The sequence below is a fragment of the Topomyia yanbarensis genome, chromosome 3 (genome assembly GCF_030247195.1).
Source record: "Topomyia yanbarensis strain Yona2022 chromosome 3, ASM3024719v1, whole genome shotgun sequence".
NCBI classification, from domain to species: Eukaryota; Metazoa; Arthropoda; class Insecta; order Diptera; family Culicidae; genus Topomyia; species Topomyia yanbarensis.
In genome coordinates this window covers 248,855,496-248,876,023 of record NC_080672.1, presented here as the reverse complement: position 1 = coordinate 248,876,023, position 20,528 = coordinate 248,855,496, and the positions used below count along the sequence as shown (strand labels likewise).

The following is a 20,528-nucleotide window of genomic DNA, read 5'->3' as shown; positions in this document are numbered from 1 at the left end:
TACATTAAAGGCTAGAACTTTCGAACTAGCCTTAGAAAAATTACACTTCATACATTTTTAAAGGGAGCAATCTTAGTTTTTGAATGAGAATACATCAGTTTCTTGAAGAATGCGGTAGTTAGAGTTTTGAGATATTTTGTCCGTAAAACCCCCTATTTTTAAAAATCATTTCTGCTGTATGCTACAAATCGCACATTTTTTGCAGTTTTTCTAATGTTCAATAATTCTGTACCGGTTGAGACCGGACACCTGATTAGATGTAATGTATAGAGCAATTTTTTCGTCAAATAAGGCGTCTTTCTTATTGATGAAATACAATATGTTTTTATTTCACTGTATTGGAATATATGAGTATTAGTATTTCGACTTTAATTTTTTTGATGAAATTCCTTAAAGAATGAAAGATGATTTTACTACGTAAATGCGAAAATCATCCATTCCATTTTCATATGTCAAAAACATTGAAAATATGTAAATTTAAAGAAAAAAATATGCAACTTCATTTCTCATTATATTTTTATTCCACTTTTTTCAATTAACTGAAGGGTTGCTAAAATAAAAGTTTTCGTATTACTGCAGTAGAACGTTTTTGAATTTATAATGTTTGCCTTAAAATGAACGGAATTTTATTAATAGAAAATGCAAAAGTTGATTTTTTTATCATAAACATAACATTCTGAGGAGTCTCTTAAAGTTAAATTTCGTGTGAATAAGAATAACATTTTATTATATATAGTTACACAAATGAACAATTTTTCAACACTATTTTTAAAAATATAAAAATTTTACCGCATTTACCGCATTACCGCGCGGTGCGGTAAATAAAGTGCGGTTGCGGTAAGCGGTGCGGTTTTATAATTTTTTTTGCGGTTGCGGTGCGGACAATCCATTTACCGCCCACATCCGCACCGCGACGAACCCTAGTCAAAAGTGGTCTAACAAGGTAGCTGACCCCACAAAAAGCCAAATCAGCAATAGCAGGAAGAGCAGGGGCACCAGGCACGAGCGGTGAAAAAGCAATAGGATGCAATAGATAGGGTTTCATGTGCGCTCACCGAAATTAAGCATTATCCAAGAAGAACAGTAGTAACAACTTAGCCTCATAAGCCTTTGGATAAGTTTTCGTATTTTGTGAGCCCCTTCTTTTTGTTAAAACAACAGTCAGGGTTCTAATATTACCAAGGTCAAAAAATCAGCTTTTTAATCATTCCAGCTAGAGCCAAACGACCTTCAGCGAAGTTGTAGAACGACAAATTTAGGAAAAGTTTGTAGAAGACATGTAAGCTCTAGCTTACATGTCTAGGTTAGATTGCTTCTCAGAAAAACTGTTTTATTCAAATAACTTTTGCGGTATTGATTTAAAACAGAAGTAATCTTCAGACAACTTTAAGATTGTTATAAGGCGAATAATTTGTTTCATGGCACCACATATCTAACTAATTTGATGGAAAAGTTTTGAGCACATTTTCGCCTAAAATGGGGTTTATTGGAATAACAATATAACTAATTTGGGCAAGATTCAGGGAGTTTCAGTCGTCGCGTGTGAAGTGAAAAGCTCTTCCGTAAATTGCTGTCATTTCGGGACGTTTTTTGCGTGTTTATTCGTCGGAAAAGTGTACCAAAGGACAGTCAAAGATTATGAAATACACCGAAGGAAATAGATTCCTGAAGTGGGATGACTCGAAAAAGTGTTTCTCGAAAGTTTTCTTCCCCGCAGAAGCATTACCAGGAGAGAAGACAAGCGGGGCGAACGAATACACCTCCGCGCCTGCCGCTCAGCTTTTCTGTACGAACGCTGTTGCTGCGAACGAGAGTGTGAGAAGAACCAAAGTGAGACGTACGAACCCACTGAAAAGAAGGTATACACGCTACACAGAGATCTTCGCTTGGTCATCGATGGTTTGTTTTTCTGACTGTCTCCCGTTCTTTCTGCAGTGGAATTTGTGCGTTGGGCGCATTAGGCCTGTTCACTCATTGAGTGCTCACTGGAGGTGTATTCTATGGAATGCATGGAAATCGTGGTGAAGTGTGAGCGACGCGAGTAGAGGATGTGTGGGCTCTGCGTATTTTTGTTTCTCGATGCATACTGAGAAACAGAAATGTGCAGACTTTGCATGTTTCTGTCTTTTTTATTCTGCTGTGATTTTTACGCATTTCTGGAGTGTACTTCTGGTGAGTGTTCGGCGAGTGGATAGACCGTGTATGTCCAATGCGTGCAGTGATGTACCAAATCGGGTTTTTATAATTTTGAGGAAAAAACCTAAGGTTTTTTCCCGGTTAAAACGGTTTTTTCGCGGGAAGATTGGGTTTTTTGCATTTTTTTGATATTTTGGTAATTGAACATTAATGTATTGTTATCCAAACATTTTTATTTTATTTATGAGCATTATTGTCATAAAGTTTTGCATGTATATGAATTTTGAATGGTTTTCCTCGATTGAATCATTGTTATAGCGGTGATCCAACATTTCTTTACAAATATTGTGGTTAAATATGTGATAAAACTTTTCAACGTTTGGGCTAAGTCGATTCTTACTGTAAATCCACCTAAACGTACTAAACATTTTTTCTACTGTTGCTGATGTAGTTGATGCCGAAAAAATTCGGATTGTGATTTGTGAGAGTTCTGATTACGGTTCATTCTAATGACGAATGTCAAGGCCACTCGCATTCTGCATATTACTCACTTTTCACCGAACTAAATAGGTATTTTTAAATTTTGTGTGAATACCTACCTCATTTCGCTAAAAGTATAGCAACCCCTAAAATGAGTAACAAGCAGAATAAAAGTAGTTTGGGCATCACACGATTATTCTAATTTTCACTAGCCAGAGTAACAATGACTATTGTTCCCAGTAGTTATATTATATGACACCAGTTGGAATATGGAATAGACCGAAATTAAAGTCGCAGGAACAGAAAATGCTTCGTAGAAACCGTTATAAATATATTAGAATGTGAAAATTGAATTTAAACTTCAAGTTTCAAAATCGGACAGGAGCTTTTCGATTATGTCCTACAGAATAAAAACCGTAAAAAAGTATATCCGGTTCTTTCAAAGGACTTTTCTTTATCCAACTTTTAATCTTGAACGTAACGTTGTACGGAATTTCCTGTGAGCGAATTATACTGGAGGTTCATCCTTGCCGACTTTTTCGGGTGAGAATATTCTAAGCGATTGTCATGCTCATGGATCTCTGTCCGATTTTTACGCTTGATGTTTATATTCGATTTTTACATGCTAAGATATCTGGAGTGGATTCTACAAAGTATGTTTTATCCTTGTGACTTTTATTTTCGGTCTCTCAAATGTAAATGCAAGATTCTTTAACCCTCCGGAAGTCGCGCTTATGGCCCACTGAATGAGCAGCCTCTGGTGCCCTAAGACGATTTCGCTAGATTTTCAGAGCAGCGTGCACTTAGTGCACTAGCGCGACTGCCGAAAGGATATAAACATTAAATGAACATTATACATTCGATAAAACGAAAAAACCCATATTTCGTCTGGGTTAAAATGATTTGGGAAAAAACCCGGTTAAAACCCAAAAATAAAAACCCGGGAAGATGGAATTTTTCCCATCGGTACATCACTGAATGCGTGTGGTTGGCAGCGGGGCAAACGAGGGGCAGATGGAGGGATATCCTGTGGAGGACTGGATAAAGTTCTCTGTGTATTATTGGTAAAATAGAAAAACTGGTATATTTTTCTATAAACATATTCTAATTTATATATCAATTATTTTATATTCAATTATATACGTGTCGATTTCTTACCGCATGTAAGGAATCGAAAATCTTATTGTAATGTTAAAATCCATTTGATACAAACAATACATTAAGGCGGGGCTGGTTGATGGAACGATTACCTTGGAACACGGTTTGCCCTATATTCGAAATGGGTAATCGGAAAATCAATTGAGCTAGCACCTACCCAAATCATGGAATCAAGCTATTTGCATGCATACATATAAATCCATGCAAACATCTTTTTTCTGTAAACCGCTGCCAGACAGTGGCAGATAGGATAGGTTTTACACACACATAACAATTTAACTCGTTGGGGCAAACAAAAGATAATTCTTTTTCATCTAAAAATAAGGTCATGGGTAGAGTTATAATTGAGCAAAAAATGGCGAACACGATTTTTTTTAAACTTCATAAAATTGAGTTAAAATAATCTTTTTGTGCGTGTGAGTTAAAATAATCCAAGTGTTTATATCTTTTGTACGATAGAAGCTAGAGTTTTGATGTGTTAGAAGAAAATGTTCGCCTTCAAAAACTTCGAAAAACATCAAAAGGGTAGCTTGTAAAAAACCAAAGCTGAAAAAGTTATATTAAGAAATTGGTTTTTCATGAATTGACCCTTTGTAACAGTAATTTCACGGTGGACAAAATAAAAAATATAGTTTCGTTTTCATGATAAAATATTGCACTTTTCACTACTTTTCTATTATTTTAAATAGTGGGTAGGGGGTTCCATTATGGAGTAGTAATCTATTAAAATTAGGAAATTAACTTTTTAATGGTTCGAGATAGAGTTTCGCTGTCTTCCAGATAATTGGAGAAAATATAATTTTAAAAAACTTTGTCGAAGACCCTGAAACTCTATGTCGTGTACTTTTCATTTAATAAGAAATTTACCCTTTACTAAAAATAAACTATTTATTGAGTAAATATTGCAAGACATAAAAAATATCACTTTTGCCATTTCTTGGTGATCTATACTACAATGAATGCTATTACATATGGCAGCAATGATATTTAATGTTAAGTGCCCCAATCGAAGATAATGCTATTTGAAAAAGTTATATTTTTATACAAAAAATGTTTATACCATTTATAAATTTCAATCTCAAACTTTAAAAATCGTTTTTATCGAAATGTACTAAATGGCGCTTGTCATAAGATAGCACAACAGCGACGAGTTGGTGTTTTAAAGGAAATTACGCACTCTAAAATAATCTTCGAGTTGTCCAAAGGGTACTTTATAGTAAAATAAAAACTAAAAAAGTTATAGAAATAAAACCGTATTTAAAAAAAAATGCTGAAGCTTATATTTGGATTTCTCGTGAAATGGAAAGTATTAAAGCTAGAGCTTGCATGTCTTCAGCAAATTTGTCTAAAATGAGTTGCTCTACAACTCCATCGAAGACAGTAAAGCCCTTTAAAAGGTTCAATTTAAATATTGCTAAAGTTAGAACCATCCTAGCATCTGTTTAAACAAAAAGAAGGGCCTTGCAAAGTACAACAACTTTGCCAAACATATTATAAGGCGAAGTCATTTAATTTTAGCAAAAAGTTAGAATTCCTGCTAAATTTACATTCTGGACCACTGTGCAGTGATGAAACCGAGGCAAAAAATTGTAGATTTTTACGAATTCGGGAAAAGCAAGGGCAACGTGCCCAGACAGATCAGGGATCTAGCAATCGTCATCAAATCCGCCGTAGCAGCCGCCGAATGCGAAAAGAGACATTAGTGAAGAGAGCTGAAAACGCCGAAAAGGCACTAAAGACCATGGAGGTAGCGAAAGCAGAAGTCTATGAAACGCCGTAACATGACCGGTATTCCCGTTCCGTGAAAAGAGTAAGTGGCTTCTTATGTCCAGAATAAAGGTCAATAATGATGAAAATGACCCAATTTAATTACAATCATTGCAACATAGTGTGTGGTGTTTCTAACTGTTGTAACGGCATTTAATTAGCAAGGGACCAGAAGATGAAGTATATTTTTCAATGTTGTAACAGGACAAAAGAATGTACCATGGTGGGGATCCATCGTGGTAGCTTTGGGTTAAATCTGCCGACACCGTTTAAATCAGTAACACATGAGACCATATGACACAGATCAGCATCTGCAATCACAATAGTCGATCAAATAAAACACTCAGGCAGGCAATTGGTGAGGGACAAACTCATTCAAAGAATTTCAACGTCGCAGTGCTTAGTTGTACAAGTTTTCCGTGAATTAACTTTTTGTCGGTTCCGACAGCATGAAGTACAAAGTTACTTTACGCTCGTCCAGGACATGCAGCAGTCAGGTGATTCGCATTTCAAATGCCAAAATATCCTCACCCCTGATGTAGAAGACACAAAGTTATAGTCGCCAGGATACTCTAAGCTTGCTCATATGACCCTATTCCACGCTTTTCTAAACTTTCTTCCTTCAACTCCTTACTCTGTACTATGGCTCCTAATATTGAAAAATATACTTCACCTTCCAGTCCCTGGCTAATTAAATGCCGTTACAACAGTTCGTTAACAAAAAATGGAAAAATCGTGTGGTGTTCTCTTGACAACGGTAACTGAGTGGTAGATAGTACAGGGACGACGGCAATCCAAGTAATGGACAGTTTCCCTGTCCAAGAGATGGTGGATAGCATACACGAAGGCTTTGTGATCACCAGGATGAACGGTGTATTTGTATGTATCTGTTATGCTCCCCCACGGTGGACACCAGAGTAGCACAATCGCTTGCTGGACGCACTAACCGACTCGTTAGTTGGACAAACTCCGGTTGTTATAGGAGGAGATTTTAACGCTTGGTCCGTAGAGCGGGGTAGTAGGCTGAACAACGAAAGAGGTTATAGTTTGTTGGAAGCCCCGGCGAAGCTGAATATAATGCTGTGAAACGAAGGTTGTGCTAGCGGAACCTCCGCCGGTAATCCATCATCGACGTACCGTTGTGCAATCCGTCTCTGATGGACAAAATGAATTGGCGAGTTAGTAAGCAATACACACATAGCCACCACCACTACACCATTGGTCGGTGGAATTGTATTGTAACGCGGAGAGAGAGGACTGGTGAAAGCACTTCGTGCTGACACCCTCACTCCAATTCCGACTGTCGATGAGCTGTAGGAAACATTGGCGAGGGCTTATGACATCACAATGCCGAGGACAATGAAGCCAAGGCACTGCCGGCGTTCGGCGTATTGGTGGAACGAAACGAGGCATCCGACTCATCCCAAATATGTCGGCATGGGTGCATAGAAAGCAAAGAGATTCGATTAAATAGAAAGCAAACTTCGAATAGTCGCAGTTTTTGTCCGAGCACGGATGTTTCCGCAAATACCTTTATCGGTTTGGTAATGTTTCATCATCCCTTTACCCGGAGTGTGCAAACGCGCAAAGGACGCCAAAACTCGTGGTCTTCGAATGTCCTAGGTTAGGCACAAAAGTGGGTCGTGAATCCCACACGGTACCAACACACTACCGGCCACACTTTTAAAGCATTTTTAACCTTACTATGAAAAATACAAACACATACTCATACTAGGATATGATGAGGTTTGGGCAGCGTTGGGCGCTGTTAAACCTACAATGCCATAATTCCAAAAACAGCTTGTGAATATATTGTAGTTCATTGAATTAAAAGCTGTAAACAATGTTCTAGGAAAATGTCTTACACTTAAATACGTGTTATCGTTTTTATATTGTGTGCAATTTTGTGAAGATATTGCAGTTTCTTTCATCGAAAATTATCAAATATGTACTAGAAATCGGTTGCCCACATAAAGACAAAAAAAGTCAACATAATAATCGTAATAATATGCATTCTTCGCAACCACTCCGACTGTTTCAATCGTATGTTAGTTATATTTTCTAATCATTCTACATTATTCTTGAGAGTCTAATGAATGCATATGTTCTAAAATTTATTTATTTATTTATTTATTTATTTCGTCAATCGATGTAGACTGGTATAGTTACAGTAATGTTTACATTTTTCTTATTTACTAAAATATATATATATACGTAATTTTATTATAAATAAAACAATTTCAGCTTTTACAGAATCATTTTCTTACGCGTTAGAATTTCTTTTATGTATAAAATATTGTGTGAGTTTTAGTTTGGACATTGTAAAATCAATTGATTCGCAATAACGGTTATAAACAGCCATCATTCGATTTATAGGGCCATATTTTGCATAATTTGTGCGATATGGAGTTATTGAGAATATGCTTCGGTTTCGTAGCTGTCGAGAAGGTGCATAAAAGTTCAATTTGGATAAAATTTCGGCTGAATTAATACGATGCGAGACGATATTATTAATGAACGAAAGCATTGCAAATTCACGACGTTCCTTCAATGTTTGTATATTGATAAGCATGCAGCGTGCTTCATAAGATGGCAGAGGAAATGCTATCCAACCTAGTTTACGAAGGGCAAATAATATGAATTGTTTTTGTACAGATTCTATTCGTTCTTCATGTGTGCTTGAAAAAGGGCACCAAACGATGCTGCAATATTCCAATATCGACCTAACATAAGCAATATATAATGTTTTAATTGTATACGGATCTACAAAATGATAACTAAAGCGTTTTATAAAACTGAGCATGTTGTTAGCTTTGTGAATAATTGTGTTATAATGATCAATAAAATTTAACTTGGAATCTAATATAACGCCTAAATCCCTAATTCTTTCACATTTTGCTACAGTCTGTCTTCCTAAGGTAATCACAACATTCGATGTTTGTCGTTTTCTGCTAAAAGTGATTGAATTGCATTTTTTCACGTTTAGCTGTAGGAGGCTTTTTTGACACCACGTGTGGAAAACTAGAATTTCGTTTTGGAATGTATCAATATCCTCGGCATTTCTTATCTCCAAGTAAAGTTTCATGTCATCGGCATAGATTAGTACTTTCAGTTTTTTGAGAAGGAAGGAAATATCGTTCACATATAAAATAAACAATAGAGGTCCTAAATGAGAGCCTTGTGGAACTCCTGAGGTGACTTCAATTGGATTAGATTGCTTTCCTTTGAATTTGATTATTTGCTGGCGGTTGGATAGATATGATTCTAACCACGTACGCAGCTCAGGCTCAATTCCCATCTTTTTTAATTTATAAAGTAACATTGGGATGTCGATTCGATCAAATGCTTTACTAAAGTCTGTGTAAAGTGCTTCCACGTAGTTTCCATTGTCCATTGCAATCAGTGAATAGTTAATAAATTCTAGTAAATTTGTTGAGGTCGAACGACCTTTGAAGAAGCCATGTTGGAGGTTAGTAATTCTGTTTTTTATTTGAAGAAATATTTTTTCGTTAATGATTGATTCAAAAAGTTTCGGAATGCTGGAGATTATGGCTATTCCACGATAATTGCGAACGTCAGATTTTTTCCCAGATTTATATATAGGTACTAAGAAAGAACTCTTCCATGTTTTGGGAAAGTCTCCAGATTGTAAAGACATATTAAAGAGCCAGAACAATGGAGTTGTAAGCTCGGTTGCTAGGTTTTTCATAAATAATGGTGGAATTCCATCAGGGCCAGCACCTTTTGATGAATCCAAATGGTTTAGAGCATTGAAAATGTCCTCCACTATGACATGACTGACACCAATATCCATAGGAAAATCTGGAAGAAAAGCAAAATAATCGCGATCGCGGTCTTGTTCAGAAAAAGTTGTATATATTTCTTGGAAGAATGTTGCAAATAGGTTGCAGATTTCTTTCGGGCTATTATGTACGTTGTCATCCAAGTGCATTGTTGATGGGAAATTGTCTGATTTTAATTTAGTTTTGACGTAGTTAAAAAAAATCTTTGGACTGGATTTAATCTGCTGTTCAGTTTTGGAGTTGTAATCCGCTAGTGCAGAATCTATGGCAATATTTAGTTTATCGCAAATGTCGAGATATTGTTCCAAGTGCTCGTTATTTTGATTTTTCTTGTATAGCTTGTGGGCTTTTTGTTTCCTATTTTTCAGATTTTTAATTTGCCTATTGTACCAAATAGGATGCTTCGAGCTACCGTGTCGTCTTTTCTTCTTAATGGGCACCTCTTCATGAATAATTTCGAAAATTATTTTGTAAAATACGTCCAGGGCGGTTTCAATATTCGCTTCATTCCTAAGAGTATTTTGCCAGTCGACATTACCTACCTTCCGTCTGATATTGTCATAATTAGCTTTATGGTATTCAAAGACTTCCTCAAAGTCATAGACGTTGGGTTCTTGATTTTTATGGATGAACAAAGAAAATTCAATAGCAGTATGAAAAGCTTCATTTTTCCACAAAGGAGCCAAAGATTCAGATACACAGAAATCATCCTGAGTGTTTGTAAATAAAAGGTCAAGATAGCAATTCTGTTGATTTTTTACATGATTTATTTGATTTAATCCTATGCTAGCAGTTTTGTCAAAGATGAAATTCAATGTTTCGTTTTCTCCTACGACTGGGATTAGAATATTTTCATTTTCAGAATCCGGAATAAAATCGGCATTGCGCTGGTTAAAGTCTCCGTAAATGTGAACTTTGACCTCGATAATAAAATTTGTTCAGCAATTTTGAAAAAGGCTTCATACGATGATATGTTAGCATGCTCTGGTGGGAAATATACAGAGGCAAAAACATGTATTTCACCTGAAATGTTCGCTTTAACCCACACATGTTCAAATTCTTTAAACTTCACTGTGGGAAGAATTTCAGAATTAAATTGAGCCGAAACGCCTATAAGAACTCCTCCACCAGACTTCTTTTGAGATTCTAAAAGATTTCGGTCGTCTCTGAATACGTTAAAGCCACTACCAAAAATTTCCTCACTTTTTATGCTATCGTTCCAACTTGTTTCAGTGCCTAAAATAACAGAATAAGAGGAGCTCAATACATTACTATAGATTTTGCTCATTTTAGATGCGCTCTGCATACGATTAAAATTTTGACAATATATCAAAATTTCTGAAAGCGTTTCTGATAAAGTTAATGGCAATTTGTCATACTTAGAAATATCATGCAAAACTATTGATCCGTTTTCATCCGTAACCGGTTCGTCATGGTCTGCCTCTGAAGAGTGCGTTAGGTTGGACGAAAACACGAATGCTCACAGGAACAAGCTGAACAGCGCTGAGAAAAGGAATTCGTTAGGACGGGGGTTACAAACCTATCTGGTGCGAAAGTTGAGTTAAATTGATGTACAACCGGGTATGGATTCAGTGTTTCACCACGTTGAAACCTGATACCACGCTGATTTTCAAACGGAGGCCTAGAGAATTGCACCCTTGCCGCCGCAAGTAGATCCTTATCCCGGGGAAGAGAGTTGCCAGCTGTTGGACGACCGCATTGCGTATTGTTGTTGTTGTTGCGGTTATTGCTGCTATTGTTGTTGCGATTGTTGTTACGATTACTGTTGCTATTGTTGTTGCTATTGTTGTTGTCATTGAGGTTACAGTTATAATAACTGCTTCTGGATATCTGATGTTTATTTGTCTCATTAGTATTACGGCTACGTTGGTGTCTGTTTTTATTGCGATCATTTATTACCCGATGTAACTGCTTTTTATAAGCTTTTCTTCGTGCCATCGCCCTATCTTTCATCTTTTGCTGTTGAATTCTACGCTGATTACGTGTGTCGTACTCCGTCCAGTCAGAGCGCCACACTTTCTTCGAACCCAAAAAGCGCCACCCTTCAGTGGCTTCGGCAGTGGAACGGTGACCTGAGTCACCCGATTTTGTTGATTGGGCATTTAATTCGTCCATCAAGCTGGGGCCCGCTGGTGGCAAACAAGCATCGCGTATACTGCTATCCAAAGTGTTAATTGAGCCGGCAAGAGATTGTACTTCTTTGAGAATGTCACTGCCAACTGAATTTGTTATAATTTTCACTTCGTCTAAAACTTCACGTGTAGGACGCGATTCACTCAGGTAGTGTTCATTACAATGAGCTGCCATATCTATGGTAAGGGTGCTCAAGTTCTGAACTTCGCTGCAGATTTTTTTCAATTCTCTGGTCAGATCGGCAGTGAGATCATTTACATACTCTTCAATGTGTTTTTTTGTGGATCCCATAGATATGTTGAATAGTGATGTGATATGGTTTTTCAGCGTGACCAGCTCATCGGCCTTATTAAAAGAATTACTGTCAATGGCCTGCGATAGTGCCGATACAGCATTTGCCACTTGCGACGATGTGTTTATGTTCACATTCGCCACTGATTCTTTAAGCTGCAGCTCAACATTTTCGAATAAGTCAACAATTGAATTGAACTTTTTTATGTCGGCTGCTATTTGTAAGTTGCAGTCCGTTTGCGTAGTTATAGATTCAAATAATTTTTCCTGTTGGTACAGCACTTTTCGTGTGTCTATGCCTACCTTTAGATTATGCTGGCAATCTGCACACAGGGGAATCATGAAGTTCGAGATAAATTCTTCTTGATTTCGCTGGACTCCTACACAAGCTGCATGATAACATTTTCTGCAGAATTCACACTGCCACAAGAAACGATCATCGCTGATATTACAAGATGTCACACTGCAGCTCATTATGATAACCGTTGTTTAATAGGATTGAACACACGCGCGACGGTAGAAAGATAAATAAATAACAATTAACTGCGGACCGTAAAAACACGTCTATACTCAAAGGCGTTCGATTGATTGTCCAAATTGGATAAGCGAATGCTGACATATAGCGATTTAACCGTTATGTATCCAACAAAAACACCTTTAACAGATCAACGAGGCTTTCCTTTAACCGATTTGGACCCTTTAAGATATTTTGGATTCGGGAACTCGTCCACTTTTTTATTCTGTAAAATTACACCGTATGGATTGATCTGGGTGTTGGTAATCCAGATTTTCCGGAGTAATGTTCCAGTATTAGGGCATGATTTGTAAATTTTAATAATGTCCTAACAATATGAGAATCGAAACTCTTCAAATTGTCGCGGAAGTCGGTTATTTATTGTTACGGGATCCTATGGCAATGTGAAAAATTGGAATGGAATGGCCACTCACGGCCCCACGGGAACCTACTCCGGATTGTCAGTTCCGGGGTCGAATCACCCAATGGTTCCAAAACTACGAGATACAGCCAATTGATGCAATTCCAAGAATTTTGATACCCATATTGCTAGTATTCCATTGAAATTCACAAATAGTATCCCAGCACTGGAACATGCTTCCGGAAATCCTGATTTCTAAGAACCGAATGAAGTAATCCGATTCATTTTTACCAAGTCAAAAAAAGGATGAGTTCCCGAATCCAAAACACACAAAAGTATTGAAATAGGTAGAAAATTACCTTAATTATTGGCATTTCAGTTTTGTGGGTACCCGGGTACCCACGTCGCACAGTGGCGAGTCTTCAAACAAAAGTCGGACAAAACCTCAAATGTTACTTAATTTGGTTGAAAATCACAATTTAAGCTAATGCGGAGCTCATTTTTGATGTCAAAAGTCGTAAAATATTAAATGCATTTTTCCATACAGTGTCATTGAACCTTTCTTATAACTATGATCCCGTTTTCATGATAGATTTTCCGTTACTGTTCACTAATGTCAGCAATATCATAAGAAATGAAGAACACTACTTTAAATCCATTGTATTACGTGTTGGTTTACTGTAGATTGTCTAACTATTTTACACAAAACACCATGCGGCTCCATATCAGCAACAAAGCTTCAAAATCTCCTTAAACCTTTTTGCGCACCTAGGCGTAGAGCGAGACCATGATATTCGAAAAGTAGAGGTTATTTACCATAGAATGTATAGTATGTGACCGTTCCGAAATTTGTACAGAATACATTAGTGAAAAAAGTATTTTTGATCTGACCATCTTGTATGTGATTAAGTGGAGTTTTAGGCACCGACACTAAGGAAATTTGCCAATTGTTCTCCGACAAATTTTCAAGCGTTTTTTTTCCGACGAGAGCCTTTTCCCACAACAATTCGCTGCCGCTGTAAATCTAACTCGTTCTTTAGGACGAACCATCAACCGAATTTGTGTCGATAATGCTGCCATTCTTGCAGCGAACTCCAAGCTGAAAGCATCTAGTTCCCCTGGCCCAGATGACGTTCCCTCGTTTTATGTCAAAAAGTGCATCAGCGGGCTTCTTGAACCACTTCGGCGAGTCTTCGTGCTATCACTCACTACTGGAACATTTCCTTCCTGCTGGAAAGCAGCGCACATGTTTCCAATTCACAAAAAAGGAAACAAATCGAACATTAACAATTATCGAGGAATCTTATGTACTCGATGGATTCGCTGATGGATTGCAAACCGATGCTATTTACATGGATTGATCTGCGGCCTTCGACAAAATCAATCATGATATCGCAATAGCGGAGCTGGACAAACTCGGTATCCATGGACAATTACTGCGCTGGTTTCGTTGCTACCTCGATGGAAGGCAACTCCAAATCAGCAATAAGGACTGTCTATCTACACCATTCTTCGCTACATCCCGCATCCCACAAGGAAGCCATCTCGGTCCAGTGATATTCCTCCTCTACTTTAATGACGTCAACATCAAATTACAAGAACCCCGCCTATCTTTTGCCGACGACATGAATTTTTTTCGACGAATACGGGATAAAACCGATGCCGAGTTTCTTCAGAGTGAATTGGAGAGCTTTAGTACGTGGTGTGATTTAAACAGCATGGTTTTAAACCCGAGTAAAGGCTCAATCGTTACGTTCACGCGGAAATGCCATCCGATTCAGTTTAACTATCATCTCTTCGACTCGAGTATTCCAAGACTCTCTCACGTCAAGGATCTCGGCACTAACGTTCAAACCACATACATAATTCATTGTGGATAAGGCATCAAGACAGCTTGGGTTCATCTTCCGAATAGCGAAAAACTTTAAGGACGAATACTGTTTAAAATCTTTCTATTGCGCGCTGGTTCGCTCAACACTGGAATATTGTTCTGCTGTTTGGAACCCTTACTACCAGAACGGCGTCGACAGAATCGAGGCTGTCCAACGCCGGTGCATACGCTTTGCACTCCGACATCTTCCTTGGCAAAACAGATTTCAACTGCTGAGCTTCGAAAACCGTTGTCAGTTAATACAGTTAATACAGCTCGATACTCTAAGCATCCGGAGGGACTACTCTCGAGCCCTGTTTGTCTCGGACTTACTGTCTGCCTGGGTGGATTGCCTTAGAATCCTCGGACGCCTCGAACGTTCGAGCTCTGCGCAATATCTCTCTTCTGCGAGTTCCGTTCAGGAGAACCAACTGTGGGCGCCAGAGCGCTGTTACCGGACTCCAGCGTCTGTTTAACAGTGTGGTGACGGCTTTTGACTTAAACCTGACAAGGAATTCGATAAAAAATAAAATAATGTATATCCTGAAATGTAATTAGTTTATGTGACCACCATTGAGGCCAAGGGGTCTGTTGGTGACGGTACAACAAATAAACAAATAAGTTTCAATTTCCAGCTGTGGATAAAACATGGGAATTTCATTAATTAAAACCAAAAAAGGCACCCGGGTACCGCGTCGGACACATAACGGTTAAAAATAGTAATGTTGCGTCATATGCGAAGAACGAAAAATACTTGCCTAATAGTTCTCAAGCGCATTGAGTAAAAGATCAGTCCATTACCCTCCAGACAATATTCGCAAACAAGTATCTCTTCTGGACAGTACATCTCCGCGTCAGCACAATTTCCTAAACCACATATAAAAATCTTTTAAAAACAACAACAGCCAACCTTAATCAGAAAGACATCAGTTACTGATTAATCCCCAAGTAGCATTAGCGGGTGCTGCAAATGACCCTCACCTGAGAGAAGCCGCGCTTGCTGACAATTTGCATGTGCGGGATTCAATGGACGCAATCGAAATCGTTTGTTTTTTTATTACAATCTAAATGAATAGAAAACCCATTGCTCAGTTAAGCTTGTACATTGACGAAAAGAAAAAAATCCACTTAGTATGCTTCTAAACGCAAATCGTCCCCAGTAAATTCTCATGGACTCGATCGCCATACAACCCCTTAAAAAGACTATGAATATGGTCCGTTTCAAATTTCCCAAGCATCAAAGCACCATCAAATGTACTCCAAAATATGGTTTTTACACGGGATCTACAGGACAATGGCGATGGTGTTTCCCATTACAAACGCTATCCAAATACCATATTGTGGGGGTAAATCTGAACCATGAACATGGGGATACTATGGGCTTCTCGTTTGCTCGGGTGACTTATTTGCACGCAATTCAGTGTGTGTAAATATTTGTGACAAATAATCACTTACTTCGTTTCTATTTATAACCTAGTGATAAGATTTATTTAGATATAAATAAATTGTGATTAATGGAAAGGAGCATAGAAATATTTGCGTTTCATTAGCTTCCCCAATCGAATCCCTCCACAATAATGAAGAAAAAGCTATGGAAAGGAGGAAAATATGTCCACCGTATCTCAACTACGTCACGATGGTTCTTACCATGAGTGTCTCCACTGCTCGCTATCGTTCATCTGGTTGTATTCTGTTGTACCATCCGTCAGCATACAAAAAACTGATCAAGATAGAATACACCTGGGATTGGGCAGAGCGCTTTCGAGTACTAGAAAGAAAAACCCCTACCTGTTCACATAATTATATTGAGTTCTAGAATTTTCCGTCTTCCTGTTCCTTATTTAGTATCAGATAAATAACGGCATCAATTCATGTTATACGTTAGTTGTTAATATCTTTACTGAAACATTTATTGTTCATATTTTTACTGAAACGAGCATTTCATATACATTCGTGTATCAAGGTGTTTGAAATAGTAATATGCTTGGGATTTTTTGTCAGGCGCATGAAAAAACACATAAGAAATCATACAATTTATAGGCGTATGGCTCATTCTTGTTGACCTTTTCATCCAAGCAATAGGGTAGAAGACCTTTCTCGGGCTTACTTTCAACGAGTATTTCCTGCTGATGTATTCCCATAACATGAACGTTGATGTTAAGAGTATGCAGTTTTCCCTGAGCCTGGGTCAAAAAGCATGACGCCCAAGGGCACAAGATTTTCAAGATGTAGCAACACCGTGGTGCATGCTAAAGTGGCCAGAAATGGTTTCAGGAAATTAAGCACGTAGTTTCCGGGCACAATGAATGTCTTTTATGATGATTCTCTGCTATTAAAGTATACCGTGCTATCAGCAGCCCGAACCATTTTTCCCCGAGAGCACATGTGAATATTTTTCTGAGAGAGTCAAGTGCAAGTGAGATTTTCACTCGGAACTGACTACTGGTTGCGTAGTACTTCTACTGCATTGAAAGGATGCTTTTGGGTTTAGTCAAGTGCAGCAGGCACAAATTGTGACAAAATCCTGTGGTACGTATAATAAATTGCTCAACAGGTGGTTTGAATAGCGATGAACTGATGCATTTGGATTAACAGTTGACTGAATAAAATTACGTACGCTGTGAGTTTGTTTAAGGTGAAGCAAACGGCATAAAGCATTTTTTTACCAAATCTGTTTTGAATGAAAATTAGGATACAACCAGGCTAATTTCTTTATTTTTTCAGTTAATAGACAGAACTCACCTAAAAAATAAGATATGGCGTGTTGCCTATTTTGAATCTATTGAGCAAGATGCAACACTATTTCGTCACTCGGGCCACAATGTATCATCAAATATTTTCGATGATAGGGATATTGGTGTCCAAAAGGTTGTGTAGACAGCTAGTTTAATAAAAGTGGTAAAAACCACTTTTATTAAACTAGCTGTCTACACAACCTTTTGGACACCAATATCCCTATCATCGAAAATGTTTGATAATACATTGTGGCCCGAGTGACGAAATAGTGTTGCATCTTGCTCAATAGATTCAAAATAGGCAACACGCCATATCTTATTTTTTAGGTGAGGTAGTAGATGCAGAATACTAGATAAGTATTGTCGCTAGTAGTACCATTTTCAATATCTCTTTCGTTTTTGTAGAATGCGTGAAAACGGTACTACTAGCGACAAACCTATTCTAGTATTCTGATGACATCATTTTGTTTATACGCTTCTCACAGTAGACAATCTACTTTTTAGGATATGATGTAGTGGCTTTATGAAATGTTCGACACTAACTTAACTTTTTTTCGCTTTAGTTTCGTTTAACTGATTATATTTATACACAAGGGTGCACAGTGGCGTAGCTAGAAACGCATATTCGGGGGCATGATTTTTTCAAAATAATCGCTTTTCAAGATAATTGTACCAATTTAAAGTGAGATTCATTAAATTTTTAATGTATATTCCACCGAACTGTTTACGCTTCATCTGAACAACGCCAACGATGCTAAATATTTTTCACAGGTTATCAGCCGATTTTACTTCAAGAGTAATTTTCAAAAAGGGCGAGTAAGTTTTGCATGTTCTGCTTTCAAAAAAATATTGCTCATCAACTGTCATGGCTACAGCAAAAGTGAAAAATATGTTGAGAACAAATTAAAATTATAATAGTGGTGCGCGATGCTAGTTGGCGATAGAAGTTAGCAAGCATGCACAAGAACGATGCTGCACCGTGTCCTATTCCTATGCACAATGCACTGGATCATAATGTGTTGGAGCTAAGTTCATTGTGCTAGTGCTTGTGCTGGTTTCCGATGAGCTAGAGTTAGCAAGTAGCACGAACACCGCAATGTCTGCATGTGTGTGCCTGTATGTGTGTACGCTAATGTCATGTAATTATCTTAGAAATGGCAGAACCGAACATGACGAAACTTGGACAATTCGACACTATTATCTTTGTTTTTGGATATGTTGTTCATTTTCTAAGATATGGGTAATTTTGTTAAAATACAACATGTTTTAAGCATACAGCTTTTAAACAAAGCGAATTAGTCACATACATTATGGTTTGTCAAAATCTGCTCACGAACGGCGGAGATATTAAACATTTCATATTTTAATTGCTCATTGAACAATTTTCTATAACTAAAAATGAGACTGCTACATATATAGTATTGCTTTACTGGTATTATAGGGGCAAAACAAAACCGATTTCGAATATTGGGGTATAAAAACACGTTTAAGTATCTCAATGAGTTCGATTTCGCAAACATTTTGTGCTTTTAAACAATAATGAGTGAAGTTCACTTTAGAGAAAAAAAATGTGTAAGCTCACCTCAAAATGAAATTTTCTGCTGAGTTAACGTATTTACCACTTGGATTAAGCGTTGCGTTCAGCCGTGAGGTAGATGTTTGATGGTACAAGCAGTGAGATAATAGATTTGTCAATTAATTCATATTCATATTCATTCGTGCCCAAGGATAGGAAGAATCGCATCGTTTTACGCTCACTCAAGGCTCATGCACACTCACCTACCTCCGATGCTTTATTCTGTTTTTCTTGTTTATGAGTGTGCATCTGTTGAGCGCCCGATCGGCCAAAGCCAAGTGAATATGGTATCTCACATGTTCGTATTTTTTCTCTCTTACGCTCACCTTGGATCGCTGCGATTTAGATTCTTTCCGATACTTGTTCGGAATTGTATCCGAACAATGATGAGCGGATCCGTTCGGCAATGCGATTCTTCCTCAAAAATTTGGATCGCGATCTATGTTCGCCTAAATCGAAAATCGATTCAATTCCCACCGCATGCGAACGGGAGCGGTGCTTGCGATTATTTGCATTGATGCTGCCGCGGTGTTTTGTATCGATGGAGTAGTGTAGTGTCAGTCGAGTGCATGTGCGTGTTTGTAATTTGCTAAGCGAGCAGATTGTCCCTTTGTATATCGTTGATATTCCACATAGGTATAAATGAATAGCGGACTTTACGCGTTTAATATTTTTGATGCATGTTTTGCATAATTTGTAGTATGATAGTACAGTAAGTTGACTTTGTTGCCAAGCCGGGGTGTGTGGAATCGGTTTCTTTCACTAGACTGTTCACAGTGATGTCATGTGGATCTAATTCGGAATGATGAGCGGTCAAGAATGGATCTGGAACGTGATGTTCCGGGTACGACGATTTATCCATTGTTCTAAATATTGTTTTCCCGATGTTTTGATTGCTTATCCTTTTTGTGGTGCTTTTTGTTTTTCCTGCTGTCAATCATCATATATACTAGTGAAGAATGTTTGATTCAGCATCTTGTTTGTGTTTCATATTAGCGGTCCTTACACGTTCAGTTGTTTTGTCAATACTGGAGCGTATTGACAAGGTTATTCAACATGTAATGGAATGGAGGAAGTATTGATATGTGTTTTTTATGTTTCTTGGAGGCCGTTCAATGATAGTACAGTAAGATTCCGTTTTGGTACGTTCCAATTTTTGCATGCTCCCTTTTCGGTACACTCAGATTTTGGCAACAAATGGGTTCCGTTTTTGGCAACATTATTGTTGTACATAATAGGTCTTTTAAAAAATGTGCAATAAATAATTTTTGTGTCAATTCATATAACATTTTTCTTTTTTTCCAAACATGGGAGTCATATTAACCCTCAAAGGCGCAAAGAATTTTTTTTTAAATTTTGTGAAATTTTTTTTCATAGTTTCAATACATTACTGTGATTATTTTGAGATGTTTTGCGTAATATTGCTTCAAAACAGCGTTATGCATTTAAGTGTTAACTATATTTTATGCTATACGTGTTAGTGACCATTCATAAATTACGTAACGCAAAAATTGCCCAAAATTGATTCCCCCCTCCCTCCATGTAACAAATTGTCACAAATTTCTTTATCCCCCCCTCCCCTATTACGTAACAAATTCTTAAAAAAAAATTTTTTCTTCGGTGAAAACATGTTACGTAACCAGCTTACTCCCCCTCCCCCCTATGTCACAATATGTAACAACT

The 20,528-nt window shown here is 37.6% G+C and overlaps 2 protein-coding genes across 2 annotated transcripts in view; both read right to left on the bottom strand.

Moving 5' to 3' along the window:
- Nucleotides 1–12,263, bottom strand: part of LOC131687857 (integrator complex subunit 1 homolog) — a 33,186-nt gene extending 20,923 nt beyond the window's left edge. Inside the window, exons 1-2 of the mRNA XM_058971944.1 lie at nucleotides 11,265–12,263; nucleotides 10,885–11,195 (exon numbers count right to left, since the gene is read on the bottom strand). Coding sequence (XP_058827927.1) covers nucleotides 10,885–11,195; nucleotides 11,265–12,263 — 1,310 coding nt within the window. The remainder of the gene's footprint in view (nucleotides 1–10,884; nucleotides 11,196–11,264) is intronic.
- LOC131688740 (uncharacterized) overlaps nucleotides 1–20,528 on the bottom strand; it is a 342,957-nt gene that overhangs the window by 311,419 nt on the left and 11,010 nt on the right. The gene's annotated exons all lie outside the window — the stretch shown is intronic.